General features: G+C 37.1%; 5 protein-coding genes and 1 long non-coding RNA gene across 8 annotated transcripts in view; 2 read left to right on the top strand and 4 right to left on the bottom strand.

Moving 5' to 3' along the window:
• Window positions 1-6,413, bottom strand: part of LOC129575231 (transcription factor grauzone-like) — a 10,671-nt gene extending 4,258 nt beyond the window's left edge. Inside the window, exons 1-10 of the mRNA XM_055458321.1 lie at window positions 6,179-6,413; window positions 5,945-6,098; window positions 5,411-5,879; window positions 5,109-5,294; window positions 4,988-5,049; window positions 4,665-4,917; window positions 4,189-4,599; window positions 3,890-4,087; window positions 431-512; window positions 62-352 (exon numbers count right to left, since the gene is read on the bottom strand). Of these exons, the coding sequence (XP_055314296.1) occupies window positions 62-352; window positions 431-512; window positions 3,890-4,087; window positions 4,189-4,599; window positions 4,665-4,917; window positions 4,988-5,049; window positions 5,109-5,294; window positions 5,411-5,879; window positions 5,945-6,098; window positions 6,179-6,310 (2,238 nt within the window). The 5' untranslated portion in view covers window positions 6,311-6,413. The remainder of the gene's footprint in view (window positions 1-61; window positions 353-430; window positions 513-3,889; window positions 4,088-4,188; window positions 4,600-4,664; window positions 4,918-4,987; window positions 5,050-5,108; window positions 5,295-5,410; window positions 5,880-5,944; window positions 6,099-6,178) is intronic.
• A 234-nt stretch (window positions 6,414-6,647) lies between these two features.
• LOC129575237 (uncharacterized) lies at window positions 6,648-13,151 on the bottom strand. Of its 3 annotated transcripts, none has more exons than XM_055458350.1 (7): window positions 12,002-13,151; window positions 9,962-10,277; window positions 9,291-9,802; window positions 8,895-9,190; window positions 8,564-8,711; window positions 7,603-8,410; window positions 6,648-7,420 (listed from the first exon to the last, which is right to left on the bottom strand). In XM_055458350.1, the coding sequence occupies exons 1-7, from the start codon at window positions 12,143-12,145 to the stop codon at window positions 6,831-6,833; spliced, it is 2,814 nt and encodes a 937-aa protein (XP_055314325.1). In that variant the 5' UTR covers window positions 12,146-13,151; the 3' UTR covers window positions 6,648-6,830. The 3 variants fall into 3 exon arrangements, with proteins under 3 accessions (XP_055314325.1, XP_055314326.1, XP_055314327.1); XM_055458351.1 differs by having other exon boundaries at window positions 6,648-7,417; window positions 12,002-13,033; XM_055458352.1 differs by lacking the exon at window positions 12,002-13,151 and adding an exon at window positions 10,684-11,315.
• Window positions 13,152-13,160: 9 nt separating this feature from the next.
• On the bottom strand, window positions 13,161-16,998 carry LOC129575238 (mitochondrial DNA helicase). The gene is made up of 5 exons (XM_055458354.1): window positions 16,193-16,998; window positions 15,587-16,102; window positions 14,634-15,298; window positions 14,346-14,537; window positions 13,161-13,792 (listed from the first exon to the last, which is right to left on the bottom strand). Exons 1-5 carry the CDS (start codon window positions 16,533-16,535, stop codon window positions 13,577-13,579), a joined length of 1,932 nt encoding a protein of 643 aa, XP_055314329.1. The 5' UTR covers window positions 16,536-16,998; the 3' UTR covers window positions 13,161-13,576.
• A 76-nt stretch (window positions 16,999-17,074) lies between these two features.
• Window positions 17,075-17,719, top strand: LOC129575240 (uncharacterized). The gene is made up of 3 exons (XR_008688776.1): window positions 17,075-17,216; window positions 17,313-17,366; window positions 17,479-17,719. It is a non-coding gene; the product is annotated as an uncharacterized LOC129575240 (long non-coding RNA).
• A 32-nt stretch (window positions 17,720-17,751) lies between these two features.
• On the bottom strand, window positions 17,752-19,039 carry LOC129575239 (ER membrane protein complex subunit 4). Its single transcript, XM_055458355.1, has 3 exons — window positions 18,764-19,039; window positions 18,510-18,651; window positions 17,752-18,424 (listed from the first exon to the last, which is right to left on the bottom strand). The coding sequence occupies exons 1-3, from the start codon at window positions 18,817-18,819 to the stop codon at window positions 18,110-18,112; spliced, it is 513 nt and encodes a 170-aa protein (XP_055314330.1). The 5' UTR covers window positions 18,820-19,039; the 3' UTR covers window positions 17,752-18,109.
• A 1,540-nt stretch (window positions 19,040-20,579) lies between these two features.
• Window positions 20,580-22,243, top strand: LOC129575023 (26S proteasome non-ATPase regulatory subunit 10-like). The gene is made up of 7 exons (XM_055457808.1): window positions 20,580-20,659; window positions 20,735-20,747; window positions 20,940-20,992; window positions 21,242-21,340; window positions 21,496-21,594; window positions 21,694-21,792; window positions 21,866-22,243. Exons 1-7 carry the CDS (start codon window positions 20,611-20,613, stop codon window positions 22,141-22,143), a joined length of 690 nt encoding a protein of 229 aa, XP_055313783.1. The 5' UTR covers window positions 20,580-20,610; the 3' UTR covers window positions 22,144-22,243.
• Window positions 22,244-23,837: the final 1,594 nt, after the last annotated feature.

The raw sequence follows: 23,837 nt of genomic DNA, 5'->3' as shown, positions 1-23,837 counted from the left end.
AAGAAATCAGGCTTTCTATTTGACATAACGTTGAAGGAAGATGTGGTATGAAAATACCCACCTTGAGTGTTACTTGTGACTTGAATGATTTCTCGCATAAATGACAGTTGAATATCGTACCACTATGATTCCTCCGTACATGTTGGTCTAAGGCAGCTGAATTGGGGCAAACCTTATCACATTGATTGCATTTTTGTGGATCTGGATTATGTTTCATTTTATGTGTTTTCAAAACACTCTTGCTCGCATACCAACCATTGCATATATCACACTGGAATTTTGGATTTGTTTTTGGGGCAACATCTAGATGTTTCGCCTGATGGAGTTTCAGTTCCGCTTTTGTTTTGAATTTCTTAAACGGAAAGTGAAATATTAAAACCAATCAAAACCGTTGGAATGCACTCTTCCGACCGATTTGAATTCGTCTTACCTTTGCACAGAACTCACAAATTTGATCATCCCTTAGATCGTGTCTTTTACGATGGATATTTAGATGATTTTGGCTAGGGAATCTATTTGGGATGATAAGCACATTTTCTGATCATTTTATTCATGATAATCTGAAATGTATGTATATTACAGTGTTCAGGTTTGGGGAGTCAAATAAGAATATATGATTTCTACGTAGATTTCGGCCCAAAAAATCGGAATCAAACAATAAATCGTCCTTCATTGCTAATAAATTTGGAATTTCACCGAAATATAACCGTTTTTATGTGTTAGTGCTAATTGACTCTTTGTAGCTTAAATTGTCAACAGTAATATTAGATTCCATGAAAAAAAGTAATGAATTTCACAATAATTCTGCAGTACATAGTTCTGTTACGTGTGATGGTGAAATACGTGTGATGGTGAAATTCATTTTATGCAATGAATTGAGTCCATTGTTCGGAGAAGAGAAACAGTTAATCGATTACTGTTCGAACTCAAATTGAATCAATGCCATTGTTATCAAACCGAAGTCATTTTTGTGTGTCTCATTCTGTTGTCATTTTCAAACTAAATCGAATGTGTGTTTTTTTTCTTTCAGTAGGACAATGGCGAATCGTTTCAAGCCATCAATACCAGCGGAGGGAGAGACGAAAGATGAAATTACGACGATCAAATGTGCGCTAAAGACAATCATTCGCCCACAATACCAGCAAGCATTGATGAGCAAAATAACGGATCTGAGTTTGCAAGCCACTTCCATTTGTGTTTTGGGCTCATTGCTGTTCTTGTTTGAGGTGCAAAAGGCGTTCGAATATAGGCGTCGAGAACAATAATTTCGCATTGTTTGGTGGAAGTGGAGAAGATAAGATCAAACTCTGCTTTGAACAAGTGCTATGGCACAACAATCAGCCACCAAAACCGAAGTCAAGGTATAAACCAAGCGGAACAAATCCACGGGGACCACGAGCAGAGCTGCCACGTATCGATCCTGAATTCAAAGCAATTGTCGAAGGTCTCGACGACTATCATCGTATCGATTGGCCCAACAACAAAGATTTCTGCAATGGCCTTAAGCATTTGACCAATCAGTACACAGATAACGTCGTCACCAATCTTGAAACGCATGCTAACAAACACATCACCCAGTACTTGAAACTGAAAGTGTTCGAATTGAGCTCAAACTTGGAAGAGGATGGAGAGAAATTTTTGCCAAGTGACATCGCAAGTGTTGTGAATCTGATCATCAAACAAAAAGACATCAAAGTGCCAATTCGCGATCCAAACAAACTCGTACGGTGTGAGGTTTTGTATGATATCGTGAGAGATTGCAATGTGTTCCCAGAAATCGATCTGCATGACCTTACAACTGACCCAAAACATTGGTATAAGGCCATGCCAATGTACCTATCCATGCAGCGCGAGATAGAAGAGTACAATTCGGAGTGGCCACATCAGTGCCGACCCAAACGCAAGAAAAGAAAGCGAAAAAAGACAAAAGGAAAATGGAAACGCAAGCGCAGCCAAATGCTCGACAACCCAGATTTTCGGCCATTGATTCGAAATTTAGTAGTGGTGCCGATGTGTGATTTCCGGCGTACGCACTTCAAAATCGATTGTTCATCCATGCACCAGGTGTTGTCTTCGCAAAAATTGCTACCGAAAGTGGAAATCGAGAATAAAAAAGGAACAACAAGCACGAAAACGATTCAACAAAAGGATTTCAATCATTCGAGAGATTATTGGTGGAATCAGTATTTTTACATGCGAAAAATTCGACGATTCGTGCGTGCCAAAAAGCAGTTTGACTATTCCATAAACACCGATGGAATCTCTGTGTCTCTCCAGTACTCGGCCAAAAAGAAGACAGCCAACAAAGAAATCGACCAAAAATCTCGCATCATTCAGAAGATTGAGGATGGCACAATCAAAAATTTTTCGGGCGTTGATACAGGTGTGCGAAGTTGGAATACCACAACAACACACGACATTGAAACTGGCAAAGAAGTAAGTTTTGTATACATTTGAATAAGTTGTGTGTATTTTAATAGAAAATACTTAAGTGCCAAAACTCAATAACTATACCTTTTTTTCTATTTATTTTTTCAGACCAACTTTGTAATGTCGAGCAAGCAATTCCACTGGCAAACAGGTCAAAAGGTGCGAAATGCCAAAGCAGCGCGATGGACCAAAAATTTCGTCGAAATGGAGCGCGCAGACAGAGAAAACCGTGATCTGTATCCAGTGATGCCGTCGCCAAAAGGGTCAATGTGGCTGAACTACATCAAACACCGAGTCAAGATGATGAAGCATGGAATCTGCGCTTACTCGACTGCCAAATACACTCGACTCGCCTTGGACAAACACATCAAGAGCAGTAGTGTTGTCGACGAATGGGTGAATAAGGTGACCGATAAGAAACCGACTCTGTTCTTTTTTGGTGCTGATGGCGAAATACCACCTGATAGCCCAATAAGTATCAAGAAGCACGTGCGCTGCCCAGGGGTTCGTTTGACTTTGAGGTCAATAAAGAAGCGCCGAGATTGTTTCATACAATTGGTGGACGAATGGGGAACATCTCAAACCGACGCAAGATGTATGAATCGATTCCAAAACCAGAACAAAGCGGCCAGATTCAAGAAATGCCGATGCGTACCCGACGCCAGAACATTGCTGCCAACGAAAATTGTGTCAAAGTTGGGCAAAACGGATCTATCGATCTACCGACAGTTGCAACGCGCCATGAACGAAGAAGCATTGGTAGGAGACGAGCGTTTATTCCCAAAAGTAAAATGTTACTACAAAAACTGGCGATTAAACCTCGAATGCTCTGTGATTTGGCATCGTGACGTCGTGGCTGCTAAGAACATTCTACTGAAAGGTAAGACTAATTGACGCACAATTTCGATTGAATGATTTTTTAAGAAGGTTCATTTGTTTAATTGTTCAGGACTATGGACATTACTGGGACTTCCGATACCAGAGGCGATCAATAGGTATTGGCGCGAAGCTGCTGAAGCAGCCGCTGCTGTTGCCGCTGCTGCTGCCGCTAGAGCAACCGCTGAAGCAGCCGCTGCTGCTGCCGCCATCGTGGATAATGATGTAGAAATGTTCGAGTACGACCAGCAGCCAGCTGATCATGCTGTCTAATCAGCACATTGCAAACAAAAAAAAACAAATGTAACATTAGTTATTAAAGGCTATCCCGATCATGTGGGATAGTTGCGTTGAAGCAAGTTGACTCCCCATCTGGTTGATGTTAACTGCGCAGGAGTACTCTAGTGGGTCGTTTAGGTAAGCATTATTCGATTTTGCAAAGAGTTTTTTTTTCTTCTGGAAGTGTTGTATAACGCTCTATTAATGCAACCAGTTGACATAAAATTGGCTTCTCTTTAAATTTATGCTATTCATTCTTTTTTTTCAGATTAGCTGAACACTCTAATGTATACATTATAATCACCTTTTGTCGCACATATCGCAAATAAAATTGCGTTGTTTTTCACGATTACGATTTTTGTGTTTTTCCAAATGGTTTCTCAATAGATTTCTACGTGGAAAGGACTTCTGACACGTGTGGCAATAATACTTATTTGAATGCCAATCATTGTGTTGTTTTAAAATGTATCGGTTCGGAAGCGATTTGTTACAAACATCACATCTGTTTTGAATCATTGAATGAGCAATAAATTATTCGAATTGCTAGAGTTTCGGTTGAATTTGGGAAAACTCAAATAAATTGCAAAGATGTTTTGAAATTACTTGAAAGTATCCGGATTTGTGTGCCATGCAATGTGATCACTGAAACGACTTAGTTGCAAATACTTCTTCTGGCAGCATGACACCGAACCGACCGATTTGTGAGTTTCTGAATAATGTGATTGCATTTCTTTGAATGTAATAAACGTTGTTGCTGGACACATATCGCACGAAGCATCGACATAGTCCGGTATCTCTATGTTATTGTCCCCTTTAGAATTAGATTCAACCGATGAAGAACTCAGTTGTATTCCTGGATGTTTGAGTTCCATATGAGTTCTGTGCTGTGCGTTGGTCGCATAGTATCGATCGCAAATTTTGCAAGCGAATTGCTTTGCTGACAAAGCATTATGCCGTTTCACGTGATCAATGAGGGTATATCGATGCTTGTGTTTTAGCTTGCATACTCGACATCTGAAAAATTGAGAAGAAAAAAAAACTCGGTATATTATACAACATATTGTGCATTTAAGCTGAACCTGAAAGTGTTTGGATCGATGTGCCATTGAATATGATCCAAAACTTGCGAATTATTGTGTAATTTAATGCCGCAACACTTCATATAAGGATTGTGAATATTATGTTCCGATGAATAATGTGATTTTGCAAATTTGAATGTTTCAAGCACAGTATCACAGAGATCACATTTCCTGTCGAAATATTCCTCCATAATGTTCATAACATGTACATCGCTGTTATTGAACTCCATACATTTTATTTCTTTTATATAATCTGCAATGAAATTTATACCGAGAATATCCACAGGACTGTTCAACATCCGACACGAACTTATATTATTTACCTTCTAAGCCTTTCGAATGATTCACTTCCAGATGAATTTCCAAATGCTTTCGAGTCTTGAATCTTTAAAGAAAAACTAAGATTATGACTTTATTTCATATTGAAAGATAGCACTGACTTACCTCTGGTCGCATTGATCGCATGGGAATTCCACTTTGGTTGCATGTACTTCAAGAATATGACGTTCTAAGGTGCTGAATACAGTGAATACCTTCTGGCAAATGTCACACGTGAATTGATTGAAATGTTTGAGTTTGTGTTGTTGATAAGATTGATAAGTTTTCTTTACTTGTCCACAAATCTGGCATCTGTTTTTTGACAGTAAACATTATTTCTTTTTATCAATTCTTATGTTTTGTCAAAGACTAACTAATTTTTCTTTAAAACTTTACTCCTAAATAATCTAATGTTTGTGTTCACTCACTTGAACAATTCAGGATTCAAATGCCACACAATATGGGCATTCAAGTGAGAATTCTGTGACCATTTCAGCGAACAACATTTTACATAGCCTTTGGGCCGATTGTTATGCTTCACTTTATAATGTTGGATGGCTTCTTCGAATTTTCCGAAAGTGACATCACAGAAATCGCAATTCATGTCAAAGTATTGGTCAATAATTTGCTGTTGTTGCTCGGGGCTAACTTCACTGATGTGCCGTGGAAGTCGAATGCCTTCACCACTCTCTAGTAGCCCATTGCGATCGATCAGTTCATCATAAACTTCATTAACATCTGAGAATCCCTGTTCATTCCCTGACCCATAATGAAGTTTGCTTTCTTCTAATTCCATATTCTCATCTCCTTCATCCATCATCACTTTGATAGGCCTCAATGGGTCGACGCAAACTATTTCTCGGTGAATTCTTTCCTCAATATTCGGAATCATATATTCTAGAATATTTACACAAATCATGGACTACACGTGTGACAAATGACAAGAAAACGAAGTAAACTACCTGCATCATTTTCATCTTTGACCGCATTGTTGAGATGTTGTCGTAGATATTCGGCACGAAATGCGATAACCACTTCGGAAAACTTTCGGAACGCTTCAACTTTGTCCCAACATTCGATGCAAATTACTTTTGGCAAAATGTCCGAGTCGTTGACCTTCAATTATTTAGAGTTGTTTTCACCTGATTTTAGACAATTGTCGAAATGTACCGGTTTTATCGAGTTGAATGGCTTACCTCATCGTCAAAATACTGCTTCAGCGTGTCAACTATATTCGGTACCTGTGCAGAATTCTCGAATATATCAAAGTATTCTACGACTTGTGTATAACACAAACGACAACGATCTGGCTCCTTCTTCACTTTCATCGCTGTAATTTTCTGTCGTTCAGTTAAAATTCGCAAATTCAACAAAAAATTTATTCATCTCCGTGTTTTGTTTACAATGTGTCAAGTAGATTTTGTTTTGAAGAGATCTGTCAAAGTGCAGTTTTATGAAATTTGATATCAGGTGGAGCTTCTATTCAACTCACAGCATATTCACACATTGACATTTGAAGCAAACGGTCAGTTTTCAAAAATTAAACGGACCGTTTCTTTTATTTATTTTTTTCAAACACCAAATTTAGATGAAAAAAAAAATAGGGAAAAACCTTGAAAACTGCGTGAAATAAATGTCCCGAGAAAAAAAAATGTAAAATCCTTATTAGTTTGGAAAAATATGGTTTTGTTTTATTTTTCAATAATGATATAATAGGTTTAGGTTCTTAATTCAAATTTCATTCAAAAAGAAACGAAAAAAAGACGAAAAAAGAAGATTGCTTTAGTTAAACGTAGTTTCTCTACAGTCTACTAGAACTAATTAAATCAAAAAGTACGTGAAAATGATTCAATCTTCAAGGTCTGCGACCAGACTGGCGATCGAATTATCTTTGATATTATTTTTCACCGTCGAATCGATGGAACCATTTAAAACTGCATTTCCTTTTTTTGCGCTCGATTGCACGACATTCACTTTGCGAACGGTGATGTTTTTCATGTGATTTCGCTTGATGAGAATTCCACTTTTCGGTGGTGGTGACGTTCGGCCATTCACTTCAGCTTTGGGTCCGCTTTTCGATTCGCCATTTGTATGCGATTGTTGATTGTGTTGCAGCGCCAAGAGACGTGTGAAATTCTGAAATTTCGGTACACCCGTTTTCGCATTGGTCAAGAAGCGTGGCTTGGAATCGATCGAAGACAATCGTCCCGATGCATTGAAACAACGAATGTTTCCACGTGGAAAAACGACTTTCCGTATTTTTGAAGCTGGAATACACTTGACCTTTTTGAATTGGCTCATATTGTGTTTGTTCAACACCACGAAATTGCCACTTCGCGTCAATGGCTTTGGTGGCTGCGGTGGCGTCGTAGGTTTTTCAATATCCATTTCTTCACCCGTTTGGTCACTATCTTTTGGTTCAGCCATTGATTCATCTTCTGAAAGTATAACGAAAATTGAACCTTTTATATTTTTCGAACAAAAAATACGAAGAATATTGAACTTTGTGCAATATTTTAAATCTTGACTGAATTTGGAACAAAATAAAGATGGAAATTTCTAGAAATTTCACATAAGAAAAGAAACGTATGATTTTTACAATAAACAAAAAACTGCTGACCAATGATTGTGTCATTGACAATTTCTTCGGAGATAACATCAATGGAGTTGATTGTCGTTGTGGAAGTCTTTGGTGTGTCGCTGTTGCCGGTATGATTTTCATCAATGATGTTGCCATCTTTGTCGGCAAACAAAATGGGAATATCAAAAATGTCGATATCCTTGATGGACCTGTCTTGACCATTTGAATATTCTACATTGGTTTTTTTCTGCGGTGATGATGATGCTAATGATGTGGTTTGTTCTTTGTTTTTCGGGCTGACCAATTTATTGTGCACAACCGGTGTTGGCGACACGTCAGTTGTGCCGATATTTTTCACACCAAGTGTGTACGATTGGTTACCATTCTGTTGTTTCACGTAAATTTTCTGTGTGTTCAAGGGCGGCGGTTTGATGTGCAAAAATTGATTCGGTGGAATATATTTCACTTTTTGTTTTATGCTCGGCGAACCATTCGGCGTCGTACGCACATCATGCGTTCCATTTGATTTGTCTTCGACAACATCATCATTTTGCACAATATCCGTGGGTAAAACACTTTTGAAGGCCAATTGCAATGATTCATCATCATCCGTTTCATTGGTTTGTGAATTTCCATTTTGTATTCCATTTTTGGTTTTGATTATTGGCGGTCTGCCGAGCAGCTTGGCTCTTTGATTTCCATTCAATCGTGCACGTTTCGCCGTGGGACCATGTTCAAGATGTGTCGCACGTTGTTTTGTCACTTTTCGACATCCATTCAATTGCTTAAGCTTCCGTGGCCCAGGTGGATTCAATATACAACTCGTGGCAAACTCTTGAATTTCATCCTGTTTGAGATAGAACGAAAAAGTTTTTGGCAATTTAGATTTAGTTGGTCAACAAAATTTATGATGAATTGAGCTTCATCTCTCTGGCCTTGAGGAATTTTCAAACCTTGATAAGAGAGAAATTTCACAATAGGTAATTGTTGGAGATCTTACCATAATCATGTTATCGATCATTGATTGTGAAACACCTTCCATGGAACGGTTTAGCCTTTTTACTCGCAACGAATCATCCGATGAACCAACGATCACCAGCAATGTTTGAGCGGACATTTTTTCGCGCAACGATTCAATTTCCTCTTGACTGAAATACAAACATAAATTGCATTTAAAAAATCATTTTGCAGAGAAATTAATTGACTAGGATGCACACGTATGGGAAGAAATTTTGTTTTTTGTTCTCCAGAAAATCTGACGAAATTAGAAAAATCTAACAGAAACCACTCATTCATCAAGATTACGCATTCCAAGAAAAGAACACACTCACCTAGATCTTTGTGCATTTTGACCGATGACAAACAAAATCGGTGTGGTTAGTTCAAGGGCTTTATCGTCTGGCATTCCACGTACACCGTGCAATGTGTTAAATGCAAAGCCTAAACAAACGATCGAATTGACCGATTCGACCAGTGCCACTTGCAATGCAATGGCTGCGCCCGCATTGAATCCGGCCAAAATAACATGCCGGTTTGGTGTTTGATTGCGAACCTCTTGAATTTTGGCACGGGTCATTGCAACCAAATGCTCTGTCACTTGTTCGATGGGCTTTTGGGGGTCAATGGCCTGTATGAAAGAAACCGTGTTTAAATGATTTGATTGAAAATCCAATAAAGAAAATCTGAAGAAAAAAAACTTCGGATGAGAATCGTTTGAAAATCCCTACCTGTAAATTCACCGTAATTGTTTCAACCGCAGTAAGTGTTCCAAGTAGTTCGAGCCATCGTTTTTCCCGTGACGAAGTATTAGCTGCGCAAATGGTCGACGACACAACAATAATAACGGGATTACTAGGAAGTGTACGTGTTTTTGGAACCATCGTTGGTTCCCATGCTCGTTTCATGATTGCACTCATATAATCCTTATGCATTTCGATTGGTTTGTGGTAAAGCATCTTATCAACTAATGTGGGTATTTTGCGTTTAAGCGTTTGCAGAATGTCAATATAGCTGACCATGTATTTTGGTGGTAGTGTTGTCATAAGCAAACCATGAAGCCATGATGTCAACCGTGGTTCCCAATGCACAGCTGCCAGTGCAGCTCGCATTCGTGACACGGATTTTTCAATAATTGCATTTCGACGGAGGCACTCATTTGATAAACCAGACACGGCCAATCGTCCCAATTGATCCATATCCAAAATGCGTTCAACGCGTTCAAACAAATCCAGTTGTTGTTCTGCATCGAAAAAAAAAAATGTGAGAAAAAATTCAATTAAAAATCGAATAAAAAAGGAACAACACAGAATAAAAGCTTAATTGTAGATCAAGTATCGACTAGAGTTTTAAAAATTCATTTAAAAAACGTTGAACAAGAAAATGAAGAAAACACCCGTACCTGTCCAATTGTGCTTTTGTATGCTCTGTGTCCAGTCATCGTTGTCCGAGTTACGATTGTGACAAAATTTGATCATGTCTTCGGTGGCATTAAGTGCTCGTCGCCCCGCCTCCTCATTGTATGGTGGGATTGGTATGTTGTATGCTTCCGGTGTATCAACTTTTTCATCGTGATTCGGGGGTAGTTGATGGCAAGACGGACAGAGTGGTGGTCGTTCAACCAAAATGGTACGAGTTGCCATGACTTCACAATTTGCCGATGGCTTCCAATCTCTCGTATAACTATGCTCCATTTTGATTGTATCTTCAAATTTTTCCTGAAATGAACAGAAAAACTCAGTCAATTTACGATGTGCAACTCAGAGAAAAAGCATCAATGCTAAGCAATAACAATTGCATTACACACAATAATAATACGTATACACTTGTTTGAGGTTATGTCTGAGTTGTTGAAAATTGCCCAACTGTACAACAAAAACGACCAATTCACAGCACGAAACTGGACTCACCGAATATGACAAGTGATAAAATCATCAAAAATTAATCAAAATTTCATGGTCACACCAATTTTGGTGTGCAAATCAAAATCGAATTGGAACATTTAAAAGGCACCCATTAGTTGGTTGAAATCGAACGACGCAATCACCATACAACAGATCACACACAATGACCGAATTTGGTTGGATCTTTTCTCGGTGGCAAATGACCCTTGTGAATACGTACCTCGCTTGATATGTGATGAAATGAACGATTTAACACATCAATCGCACCACAAAATATGATTGCATCACAAAAGTATAGCGACCGACGGTGACGTGAGCATAATAAGTGTTCACACAAAAATCTGCGATGCGATTGATTAAATACACGTAGGCTAAACGTAACAACAACAGTTAGACCTTCGCAAAATAATTCACAAAAAATTTTTTTGAATTTTTTCGTTTGGTTCGTAGCTGAAAGCTTCACATTCAATTGCAACAAATTTAGCTGACCATTGAATGTGAAATCGGAAGTGAGATGAGAGAGCTGTTGCTTTGTTTTCACTATTGTTCGCCAACACAAAACTGTATACTGTCAAAATGATTCAAAAAAGAATCATCATGAATGTGTGTATTAATTTCGTCGATTCAACAGCAAGTGGCATTCTCGCAGTGCGAGACTCGCACACACAGGTCCAAACTGAATATATTGCTTTGTCGTCGTCGTCGTCATCGACGTCGTTGTTGTGATTCGTTACGTTTTTCTTTTCTTCTTCCCTTTTTTCCCTGATAATTTGTATCGTATTGGAATGCTATTTGGATTTTTCGCTTTGTTTTCGAACTATCTCCCTCACTCCATGTGTTGACGATCTCAAAACGTCTTGAGTCCGTTCGAACGGATTCACCGTTTTTTACAGCTGTCTTTTGTGTGGATGTATGTGTGTGAGAGAACAACAGAGAGTGAAAGAGTAATATGCCGCAACGATCGCACATGACATTTCAAATGTTGCGTGTGTATTGGTGCGAAGAGAGAGAGAGAGTGAGTAGGTGAGAGACAACAGCGACGTAGTCGCTCTCTTCGAATAAGCAAACACATGCTTTGCCATCGAAATGTCACGTGTATGCGCTACGCAGCGGACCATAGTGGAGAATACGCGTAGAAAGCAAAGTAGGAAGGAAAAAAAAATAACAAACCAAAAATTGAGCGCAATATAGATTCAGACAATGTGTGTGCCGAGCAGCGCGACAACGGAACGAACAGTCAAGATGGAAAAAGAACGAAGAAGAAGAAGAAGCAGTAGGAGAGAGATGAGGAAAATTTTAATAGAGGTCCGTAACATGCAATTTCGGCAAAATGTTATGAAATTCTAACACTTGTCTGCTAGTTCATAATGCATCGCTATTTGCGTCTCTCTTCGGTTGCACAGTAACCCCCTGCACTGAGACACACCGGTGTGCGTCGACAACATTATCACCACCGTTGAACGAAATTCATCCTTATTGCAAATGCACTCAATGATAAAACCGGCTAATGTAAATAACAAACATCGAAATCGAATTACCTTGTGAAATGCACAATCCGGAAAGTAGTTATGCTGTTTCAGTAGCCATTCGTAGTATTCCTGATTGATATTCTGATTGATGTCAGTTTCCAAACCGAGTTCATCCATTGGAAATGCCGACACATTTAACGGCATGTTCACCATTTTTGTTGTGTTTGCTATTTTTTCTGCTTTTTTCTTGTAAATTTTGTCGCTTGTCACAATTATTTTCAATAAATGTTCGTCATTACCGAATAAAGCCGCTGTTTCTCGAATTAATCAGAAAAGTGGTAATGCATCGTCACGCAAAAAACGAAATTCGTCCAAAATTATTTTCACTTCCTCGTCAATTGGACAAATGTTAATTAACATCACAAATTTGCAGTTGTTTTCCTTCTCGTTTTGCACAATTATTTTTTGAACAACAAAAAAAACACGATTTCAAATGTTAACACGACCAAACATTGCGCAACAAAACATCAGCATTTCGCCATGCCTTCCAATTTCGATTATTTTATTCTACACACAATGAATATTTGGTTTCGTGGATACTCTGTTCGGCTTTCGGTTTTTTGCATGCAAGGAAATTTTCAAAAATCGAAATTCATACACTTCACTTTCCTTTTCTTTGTGTCACATTATGTTTGATTGTTTGTGGGCACCAGTGATATTGTGCGTTTCTCGTTCTCGAAGACTACACGTGAATTGATGCGATAAAACACAAACGACGTGACTGTATTGCCCTCAGAGAGATGCGAACAATATTCCGTCTCTTCAAACCAAAAAAAAAACTCACTCCGTATGGCAGTACTGCCGCTGCTGCTATTGCCTTATGTCGCCGCTCGCGTACTCTGCACATATATATCACTATAACGTTTCGCATACACATGTGTAAGGTTCTATGTTGTGCGAGTCTCACTACGTATCACCGTATACTCAAAAACTATTGCGTAAAATCCATTGAAAAGAAGAAGAAAAAAAAAACGTGTGCCATGTGAACACACACCGCACGAATATTGAACGCCGTGGATCTCAACTGAACAGAAAACTGACAGAGCGAATAACTGTGACATGCGTAGCATTTTGTATAGCGTGGAGACCCTGTTTACATTTTTTCCGCACCGACAAAAATGTGCTGTCCAAAGCATTTGAAGAAATGAGCAAAATGAAAACAAACTTGTTTGGATTTCAATAACCCTACTCACGGTTGAGATTGTATTTTTTTCTGTGTTTTATTAAAGATCTTTTTATGTAGATAACGTTCGTTTATATGCAATTTGAGGGAAAAGAAAAATTATAAATGCAAGTATATTACGACTCAATGAAATTAATTGAGCCGTAAGTACAGCGCCGTAGCCAGAAAAAAAATTGGAGGGTGCAAAATCGAAATTTTTGTTTTGTTGCACCTTTGAAACCCGATTTTGCATCCGATTTTGTTGCACCTTTGAAATTTTTGGAGGGTGCAATGCACCCATTGCGCCGGCATGGCTACGGCGTTGCGTAAGTAATTTTGTACAGTCTGGTTTCAAGCGGTCGATCGCTAGTTGTAATATAAATGCCATTGTCGTAAATTCTGATTAATTTCTGTTGTTGTCCTCATTTCTTCGGTGCGTAGCTAAGAGCATCTCGGTCGAAATCTAGCATCATTATGCCCAAATCGCCACTGTGACGATTTTTTGCGATCTGTAAATACTTTTTCCCCTTGATTGAAATCAACCGCTTGTCTTGGATGATGAGCACATTGTCCGCTTCCTGGGTCGCCTTCGCACTACCAAAGATCGAATTGATCGTTAGGTCTTCGTCACTACGTTCCTGTTGCGAAAAAAAAACGAAAATCAGTGTGAAAAATGTCTTTATACGAAAATTGGATTACCGAACATTTTTGGATCAAACATTTGTTTCTCCGAGTTTTGTGATTTTTACTTGATTCAAACTTCTTTTTGAATTACAAATAGTTTCGAAATAAATTAATGCATACAACCGCCTCTAGACGGGCAACAATTGAACGCCTATAGAACGTTAACCGTACATCGGATCACATTGCTTCAAGGGAAATTTTTTTTCGTCAATGTTTTTTCTTTATTTTTGTCGTTTGCAATATTTGTCTATGTAGTGTGATTGTAAAGTTATAAACAAAAATGTGTGCAAAAACAAAAATTTGACAAAACAAATTATTCGAAATTCAAATTAGACACATTTTTGACACTTTTAAACAATGGATTTGACTGTTCTCTGATTTATGTCAATCGCATTTCCTGACTATCTATGGCCAAAAATCAACCAAGTACCAGTACTCCTAGCCCTCGGAAAAATTAATGCATTAGAGGGTTAAGAATTACTCCTCATTTTGGACTCCATGACTCACCTTCCGTGGATGAATAACAAGTGTTACATGGCAATTTCTACGTGTGGCAAATGTACGAAACGAGGAGATAATTTCGTCCTGTTTCCAATACTTGTCAAAGGTGCGTGGATCATTGCTGGTGCCCATCATGAATTGTAAATTGTCGATGATTACGTGATGTATATCGTGAACGTATTGTGAATGTTCGATTGCCTGATTTGAAAACACAGAGAATTAGTGAATAGTGATTTGGAGCCATAAAAATTAGAATCGTCGAAAGAAATTGATTTCGGAGTGTGTGACATTTACCTCCATAACGACTTTGAGTGGTTGTTGCCCATAGAAGGTCATAAAGTACATAGGAAGTTGTTCGAATGTATTGGCCCATGTGTCAAACTCCTCAAGATGTTCGTCGAGCGGTTTGCGTGCCATTTGTTGTAGCAATGTTCGGGCCAGAAGTGTGTTTCGTATTTCAAATGATCCCCACAGTGTATTGACTCCCTGCATAGCCAGATCAAGTGAATACTCGGCCATGAAAGTTGTTTTACCACAACCAGTAGGCCCCGTTAAAACGGTCAGTTCACCGCGTCGATGGCCTTTGAGGTATTTATTTAACGCTGGATATCTCGTCCATTTGATACCCTGCACTTTATCAATGTTCTGTAGATCACTGAGCACATCCTGGCGAAGTGATCGAAATGTTGTGACTGCCTTGTGCAAAATTGGTTGTGCACCCGCTAAAATGGTCTTGGCCGGTATCGATAGCTGAATGGCAGTGTATGGCGTCGGGCTACTTTCAGTCGGCCGAATGAAATGACAACGCTTCTCATCAAGTTTTTTGGCAAACATTTTTGCCATATCCCATCCAACGGAATTGTAATCAAACCACAATATCAACTTTTGATACGATTCCAACAATGGCAGGCACTCCTGTGGCAACGCTTTGAACCCATACGGAAGGCAAATTATTGTCACTGGAAAAATGAAATGGAAATTAATAAGAGAAGGATTTTTCTTTGGTTGTTAAGAAAAGGAAAATAAATTTATGTAGAATATTTCGAATCAAAACTTAAGTCTCATAATTATGAGAATAAACGCCATAAATTTTAAATTTTAATTATTGGAATTGTAACCAATAAGAAAATTTTACCGCATTGACTTGAGAAAAATCTAAATTTGATCCACTGAAAGGAGTTTTTTCTTCGTTTCGAATTGATTGTTTCATTTTTTTGTTCAATTCCCTTTTCGATCCTTCTACTAACCATTATTCTTTTCCATGCGTAAGGCGATTGCATCGAGCATATTTACAACTAGAATGGCAGTTCGTTGATCTCTAAATCCGCGTTTAACCATCGGCGAAAATATCACAGCTCCAAAGCTATTTTGTTCGGGTACGGTTGTTTCGCTCATTTTGCCATCGTCCCGACGTGACAATTTTTTGTATCCAACAATATTCGATTCGACGTCCAGCATTGGGAAGTACAATGTTTTTCGTTTAATATGGCAAAAAGCGTGTATCCCTTGGAAGATGCTCGGTTCAATCTTTTGCAAACCTAAAAAATGTATAATTTCGTACAGCTCATTAGTTGGCACCTCATTGACTGGCACAGCTCCCTTTTGAATCGCGTCAGCCGTTAAAATGATTGGCTTTGGTTTTGATCTCATGAACAAATCACGGGCACGCTCCATATCGGACGTTGAAGGGTGCGATTTTGCAAAAAACTTTTCGAATGTACTAAAACTAAAGATGTGTTGACACTTTGAACACACTACATCACCTGGAATTGGAATATGAGAAATTCAATCAGTGGATTTGAATCACATGAAAATATAACATGTTTGCTCGAAATTCGTTTTGCTTTCCTTACCAGTCGTTTTATTGATGAACAAGCATTTCTCGTTATTTTTCGTTTGTTCTGCCGGTTTTTCGTCTGAATTTTTCTCTGGCTTCGGCAGGCATGTTGGACATGACGTCTGAATGCATGTGAATCCATCGACAAAGTCGTAGAAGCCATTTTTAATGGTTTGCCTAATTTTTAATGCGGATGGAATGCCAGCACTTTGGCTACTAAACAAAAGTTCCTCATTCCGTTTGATATCACTACAATAGCGCAAGCAATGCCGTCGCAATTTCCCTGACTCCAACAATTCTACAGGCCATTTAACACTCAAACTCTGACAATTCCGCAGTAAATTTAGTCTTATCAACATAATAACAAAAATATAACAATAAAAAAAATAAACGCCAATTTCGAAATTAATTCCAAAACGTAAAGTAAATTTGATTTAGATCCGCCGATCTACATAATTTGTATATGGAATTTGGGCAGATGTTTTCGAACAAAAAACACGCCGAAAATCTCAACTGAAATCAAAACAACTCTTTATTTTGAAACATCAATGGAAGACATAACCAACAAAGAAACAAATGTCATGCGTTCAATTTTGTGCGCCAAAAGATTTGATATGGAACAATGAAAGAACAATATCAACGACATAAAAACTTCCAAGAAAACTTATCATTTATCCTTTTTATTTTCCGAATAAAATTGACTAATCTAGACAAAAGAATACCAATTGCGTTGTTTTCTGCTTTTGTGTTGACTATAAGACTGCTGTATTGGTTCATTCATCACAAAAACATACGAATGAATCTGCATTTGCTTCAATAAATCGATACAGCAGCACTGGTACACCGAATGACAGCTGAGCACTGATGAACCAACACAAAGACAACGTGTGTATTCATATACGTATTGTTGGAACAACAAATTCTGATTTCTATCAAATCAGCGATTTCGTAAAAGTAACAAGAAAAAAATCGTAACAGCTGAGCTATTGTCGTGCCAAAATACTCAATTCAATATCGGCGGGGAGATGTTGAAGTTTTTGGTAAGTATATTCATGGCCGAATGTTTTTTCATTCATCGATTCGACGTTCGTAGTTTCGTCATAATTTATATTGAACATTTTTCTTCAAATCCTCAGTTTACGTTTGGAACCGGGTTCTATGCTGGTGCATATGCAGCGCAAAACTATGAGGTAAGTGGAATGAATTGCATCAAGGGCCAACATCAACTTGTGTCTTATCAGCAATACAAATCTTTCAAGCGATTTCGATTTCAATGCAAAATCATTGTTTCTCTCTCAACAGATTCCAAAAGTAGACGATCCATCACGTGTGTATGCACGAATTGTAGAGTTTTTGGATCAATACCGAAAGAAATGATTTGACGCCACCGTTGTCGCCGCCGCTGTCGTTGCTGCGATAAGCCCAAACAAGAAGAATGATATCAACTGTTTTATAAGCATCCAATGTTTTTCTAAGGAATTGTAGACTTATGCCACTGTTGTTGCAACAAATTGCAATAAAATTAGAGTTAAATAATCAAAAATGCGCATTTTCTTATTATCCCATATAAATATGTTGTGGTTTTTGTTTCGTTTTTTATTTGATTTTTCCAAAAATTGTGTTTTTGTTTTGAATTCATGAACGAAAAGAAAAGAAAAGAAAGAAAGAAAATGCCTGTTAAAAAGAATTCGGGTTTCTCTCCCCCAAAACTGAACTGATGACTGAATTTTGTGTTTTTGTTTTTTTTCTTTGCTGTAGAAACAACCTTAAATGTAGAATTTTAAATGGTAATCCATGCGCATTGTCTATCTAATCACTCAGAAATGGCTATGAATGACACAAACACGCACAATCGTTCGCTTTGCCTCGACCCAAACACATTCGGCCGACTGCTCGAAATGCAGTTTTTTTTTTTGGTTTTTTGTTTTTTTTTCTATATTAGTGAAATGCCACCGTCCGAATACTCCAGCCTTGATTGTGGCTCCACGAATGCCAGCCAATCGGATGCATGCGTCGGCAGTAGCCCCATACTATGGCATTTGTATACAGCTAACGCAACATTCGCTAAGTTCCCTAAGAAATACACTATTTTTTGTCCGGCTGCCTGTGTTCCTTCGATCACTTTGAATGTGGCCTGTGTTGCAATGATGGCCTTTATTGGACGCACCAACATCATACCGACCATCATGATGGGGAATATCGAAATCGAATTGCCAGACATGTACATAATGAGTAAGTTCATTGGTACCTAGAAAAAAGTATGGGAAAATCGGTCATTAATCTAATGTCTTGGTGCTGTTGTGTGAATTGAATTGGAATTTATTCGCCCTTACTTGTTTGATCGGGCCTAGGGCAATGTCCCATGATTTCTTGAGAATTAAATGACTTTGGTCGGTGTCCATCGTGACTTCCATGTGACTCTGTCCCACTGATGGATTGAATCCAGGCGGTGTTGGCAAATCATTATTCCGACTTCTAAACGTAAAAAAAAAATCCACAAACAATTGACATCCATTTAATTGGAACAAACTTTTAATTGAAGACATTGCGACAGAAATGTGATCGAACACATCGAATTCACATTTACCTTGTATTGAAATCAAGAGCCCATTTGAATTTTTTATTCCCCGATTTTGACGACATTTTTCACTAAAAATCAAACAATACCACTTTGTCAATACAATTCAACCGAAATCCGCAGCACGCTATTTATATTATTGAATGAACGGGCACCGTTTGTTCATACACACAACTTGTAGAAACGATCAACAAAAAAAAAGAATTATTAAATTAGTTTAGAAATTTATTTTGAAAGAACACGTATTTGTATTACTCGGACCGCATAATGAATTTTGACAGCTGAAAGTGCTAAATTGTTCGGGGGGAAAAAGAAGAAGAAGAAGAAGAAGGGTACATGAGACGATGTGTTAAAGTAAACAGTACTGAGATGTGAGGCTGATTTGAAAGATGGCGCTAGGTGTCACTCATCAAAGTCGATTTGAATTGAATTTGAGTTGCAATTTCTTTTCTGCATGAATGAAAGAAACAACGAGATTGCCAGAGGAAAAAAATAACTTGAATAGATATACTACATGGGGAATTGAACTGATTTTCATACTTTGAAAGAATCTTTTAATTATAATTCACCGTGAAATATGATCAAATACCTTCGCTTTGATTATTTTTAGAGAAGAAATGAAGAAGAATAGATTTTCGGACAATTTTATTAAAATGAAAATGCGTGAATGAAAACAATGACAATATAGAGACGGGACTTTAGTGATTTCGTCATTTATCTGTTTATTGAAAAGAATATCTGATTATCGACGAACAATATTTTTGCAAAAAATTTATTCTACATTTCAAAAAATCCGTGAAACCAAATTACCAAATTAATAAGTTTTTTTTTTTAAATTGAAAAGTTAAAAAAATTTGAGTTTTATTTTGAGAATTATTCGACGAGCGGCAGATGAGTTAAGCCAATCACAATTTATTAGTTTTGATCATTATTCTCCAAGTACTGACTTAGAAAATAGTTCATTTTCACAAAACAATGGTATTTGAACCAAAACAAGATGAGTTCATATTTTATGAATTGAAAATAAAATCAATGGGATAAAATCTAATATACTTTCTCTATATCGACTACTTACCCGTACCACTTATGCGTATGTTTTCGCTCAACGATTAAGTCAAAAAAAATCACTTGATCTGGTACAATTGTATTGCAAATTGCTCCATATCCAATCCATTGCACTGCGAATTTAAAGTCAAGTGCCGTCTTTACATGAAGATTTCGCAAAGTCGAATCAAGTTCCATAAAGCCACTTAAAACAACTTTCCTCCATTTCATTGCAATTGTTGAAGAACAAAGAACGAAAAGTAATAAGCAATTAGAATATAGACAGCCGGCTGGAGCCATAAAGACGGCGATGGTGCTAGTGTCTGTTTCGCACCAATTATGATTGGTATTGGCATATGTGCATTACAGCTTCTCATGATTCATATTCGCATGAACCAAAGCATGTTCCATATTTCAATTGTTGAAATTTGTGGGAGGAAAAGTCGAAACGTGTTAAATTGAGCAAAGAGAAGAATTCAAAATATTTGTCATTTTTTGTTCCAGTTTTTCAAATGACTTTCTCTGCTAATGGTCATTGCAATGCATTGCAATTTTAGGGCAAATCGCAATTTTAGTTTCCAATTGACACTTTTTCTAGCTATTTCATGCCTTTATTTACCGTTTTTCTTTCTGTTGCACCTTCTACATATTTTGGCAGTTTCCTAATGACTAACTTCGCCACTTTACCTGGCCACTGAACTGGCGACGTCATTGAAGTAATACAATTTTTGCGAAGAAAAATTGATTCAGTCATATTTTGAGCACCAAATTGGTAACATCAAACGAAGAAAGTTTAAATCGACATTTTCACAATGAAATCATTCATCATATTGACCGTGTGTTTGAGTGCAGTTATCGCAGGTACTTACACATTTGTATGCAGCGTTCTCTTATGTCATATTATTAATTGGATAATTTTTTTTCTTCTGTTTTCAGTTCCTCTTGAATTGTAAGTGAATAAGCGGATCAGATCTTGAAAAATATATTTTGTACTTTTCCGATGAGAAAATTGCTTTTTTCACTGCTGCGATTGGATGAATCATTGATACTTATGAACAGTTCACCGTTTATTTTCGAACGATTCCGCAATCGCCGTACATGATGCATTGAAGTTACATTATTTTTCTTCTCTTTTTTTTAGCTCCAATGATATAGATAATAATGAAACGGCTCTGCATATGGCCGCCGGAGAAGGTAAAGTGTTTTCTATCTAAGTTCAATGAACGAAAGTGATAAATTGATTTTTTTTTTTCAAAATATGAGTATTAAAGTGTTTGAAGTGTTGGATATTCTACACAAAATACCGCTTCTTATATGTATATATACTTCTTATTCAATACTTCTTGGTACTTATGAGCAGTTCACCGTTTATTTTTAAATGATTCCTCAATCTTATCAAGGTTTGGAAAAATAGGATATTTACAGTTGAAATCATTATTTTAGGCGATCATGACATGGTGAAAAAGCTACTCGATTTGGGTACATCAGTTCATAGCATTAGTAATGATGGAGCAACCTCACTTCATAAAGCTGCTGAGAAAGGTAAGTTTGCAAAGGGATATTTCAAAGGGGAATTATTAAAGAGATTTTCAGGGAGTATTTCTATAGTTATGGAATTTCTACCATAGAAAAATGTGATCGATTTGACGTTCTTAAAAAAATCTAAAAAAAACTTTTGAATTATACAATTTTAATAGGTAAAGAAAAGACAGCACAAGTTCTTCTTGACAGTGGTGCAAATGTCAATTCACAAGATCACAAAGGCTTTACCCCACTTCATCGATCTGCTTCTGAAGGTATGAACTAATTCAATTAAAAACGGAAACCAAGTTGAAGAATTCAAAGAAAAACACTTTTGAAAAAGCAATAAGACTGGTTTTCAATAATTCATGCAGGTCATCCAAACATGGTGAAGCTGCTGATTGATAATAAAGCTGATGTAAATATAGCTGCAAAAGACGGAACAACACCGCTTCATGTTGCATTTGAAAAAGGTATATTCCGTTTCGGAATTTCCGAATAATCATTGACTGGAGTGATTTTCAATTAAATTTTCTCTTTCTCCAGAAAATGCAAAGGTCACCGAAACGCTCATCACAAACGGTGCAAGCATGACCATTCGAAACAATGATGGTGAAAGTGTGCTCGGTATGTCAATAAAATCGATCGAAAATGGAATTTCCACCATTTGGCTTGGTGTTCGAGAAATGTTCGCCAAAACTGTGCACTTCGTTACGAATCCATCGGAAGCCATTCGAAAAACAAATCTAAGGAGTTTTACTGTGGGACCTTTCGTTCGACTCAATTTCGACACTCGTGATCATAGCACCGAAGATTTTGAATAAATTCGTTGAAGCATAAATTCATCATTGGGACCATTTCAATTTTGATTTTAAATTTATCATTTAATTTTCAATCGATTCATTCACCTATTTATTGCTTCAACTTTTAATCATGTCCAATTTAAAAAAAATAAATTTATATTATTTATTCACAAATGAATTTTAATTGAATTCCTTAAAAAAACATTCAGTTGAATTGATTCAAAAAAAAAATGATTCGATCAACACGCTTCTTCGTAGAATTTCTCGGTTCTTAGCTATGTGTAAGTCCAAAGTCTGTCATTTTTGTTTCTTAAGGCTTTACATCATCCCCATTCAAAGGCACAGAACAGAAAACAATAAGAATATCGCAAAATGATTGACACGAATGAATTCTGTTTGTAACAAAAGAGTTCAAATGAACCAATCAATGATGTCTTGACGAAACGGACCTTTTTCAGTTTTGATTTGAAATCGTCAACCAAATATGGTTCAAACAGAATTCAATCAACAAAGAAAGGTGCACGTCATGATTCATCGCATTTTGTTTTTACCTGAAAAAAATGCGAGTCTTCAGAGTCAATTCATGGTGTTAAAAATAGACATTTGCATAGCACACATCATTAGCAGAGCAACATCAAATCAGTGGTTTACTTGACTTACGGGTAATTTTGTACATTTCTGATGCTTCGCTTTGTAATGGGGAATATTTGCATCGCTTTGAATACACAAAATACAGAAAATGCGACGAAATTTAAAGACTATGCTTCAAGAAAATCTATACACTATTATATAGAATATATTCTTACCTATCGAAGAGTATCATTTGCTACAGTCAAAAACTCCACTCTCATCTCACCAAAAAAAAAACAAATCGTAAAATATAAATCATAAAATCTTTATAGTCAACTAATAGTAAAATCCAGAATGATTCAAAATAAAAATGACGAAAACTGAAAAAAACCGTTGTTTATTTGTTTCTTCAATGGAAGTAAGTGCCGAAGAATGTTCCCCATGAAACAATCAATTGCATAGACATAATTATGTCTATTGCCTCATTTACAGTTCGCCATGCGAAAAAAAAATTGCATTGATTTTTAGGTACCTAGCCCGGCCATGCGAAAAAAAAACTGTAATTTAGGCTTATGTTACCAATTATTATAATTGGTTGAAAATTTTGAAGTTCAAAGAAATAATTGGGAACTTGAAAAAGTTTAGTGATTGAAAACTCCATTCAAGTTCAAATTAAATCAATTTCCAAAAGGAAAATCAACATAAACATCAAAAATTGAGCAATCGATAGATTAGAGCAGCAAATTGTTGCTACGAATGGTTCGTATTAATTCATTTCACTTCGAAACCGTTTGTTCCCCCATTCAAATGAAAGTAAAAAAAAACTAAAAGGGAAAAACGAAACATAAGCCGCACATTCTTCATGAAATAGAGAAAAATCTTCTAGGTACATATCGTGTACGTGTACACTGTACATAGAGACAATGTTGATAACATTGACTTGAATTGAAAATGGCATTTTTAATCAGTGATTCGTCGATATTCTAAAAATAGATATGCATTTGAATGGGAGAGTTGAATCGATTAAATCGGATAGTAAAGAGTGCTGCATACACAAGCCTGACCATAAGTGGTAATATGAACGTAGAAAAAAAACAACAACAACAGAGGCAGCAGCAGCAGCACACACATTCAGATCGAACGGT

This window comes from Sitodiplosis mosellana, unplaced genomic scaffold (assembly GCF_009176505.1).
Source record: "Sitodiplosis mosellana isolate CC-2019 unplaced genomic scaffold, AAFC_SMos_1.0 Smas_scaffold_6166, whole genome shotgun sequence".
NCBI classification, from domain to species: domain Eukaryota; kingdom Metazoa; phylum Arthropoda; class Insecta; order Diptera; family Cecidomyiidae; genus Sitodiplosis; species Sitodiplosis mosellana.
The sequence above is the reverse complement of the archived record's forward strand: the minus strand, read 5'-3'. Positions and strand labels throughout refer to the sequence as shown.

Excerpts from the sequence above, each read along its gene's own strand:
- LOC129575238 (XM_055458354.1), bottom strand. The coding sequence starts at position 16,535 with ATGTTGATAAGACTAAATTTACTGCGGAATTGTCAGAGTTTGAGTGTT. Across the intron at positions 16,103-16,192 it reads GTTCATCAATAAAACGACTG|GTGATGTAGTGTGTTCAAAG; the intron begins GTAAGGAAAGCA and ends TTCCAATTCCAG. Across the intron at positions 15,299-15,586 it reads ACGCATGGAAAAGAATAATG|TGACAATAATTTGCCTTCCG; the intron begins GTTAGTAGAAGG and ends TCATTTTTCCAG.
- LOC129575237 (XM_055458350.1), bottom strand. The coding sequence starts at position 12,145 with ATGGTGAACATGCCGTTAAATGTGTCGGCATTTCCAATGGATGAACTC. Across the intron at positions 10,278-12,001 it reads CGGATTGTGCATTTCACAAG|GAAAAATTTGAAGATACAAT; the intron begins GTAATTCGATTT and ends TGTTCATTTCAG. Across the intron at positions 9,803-9,961 it reads ACAAAAGCACAATTGGACAG|AACAACAACTGGATTTGTTT; the intron begins GTACGGGTGTTT and ends TTTTCGATGCAG.
- LOC129575239 (XM_055458355.1), bottom strand. The coding sequence starts at position 18,819 with ATGTCGTCAAAATCGGGGAATAAAAAATTCAAATGGGCTCTTGATTTC. Across the intron at positions 18,652-18,763 it reads GCTCTTGATTTCAATACAAG|AAGTCGGAATAATGATTTGC; the intron begins GTAAATGTGAAT and ends TTTTACGTTTAG. Across the intron at positions 18,425-18,509 it reads CCCTAGGCCCGATCAAACAA|GTACCAATGAACTTACTCAT; the intron begins GTAAGGGCGAAT and ends ACTTTTTTCTAG.
- LOC129575023 (XM_055457808.1), top strand. The coding sequence starts at position 20,611 with ATGAAATCATTCATCATATTGACCGTGTGTTTGAGTGCAGTTATCGCA. Across the intron at positions 21,341-21,495 it reads TCATAAAGCTGCTGAGAAAG|GTAAAGAAAAGACAGCACAA; the intron begins GTAAGTTTGCAA and ends CAATTTTAATAG. Across the intron at positions 21,595-21,693 it reads TCATCGATCTGCTTCTGAAG|GTCATCCAAACATGGTGAAG; the intron begins GTATGAACTAAT and ends TAATTCATGCAG.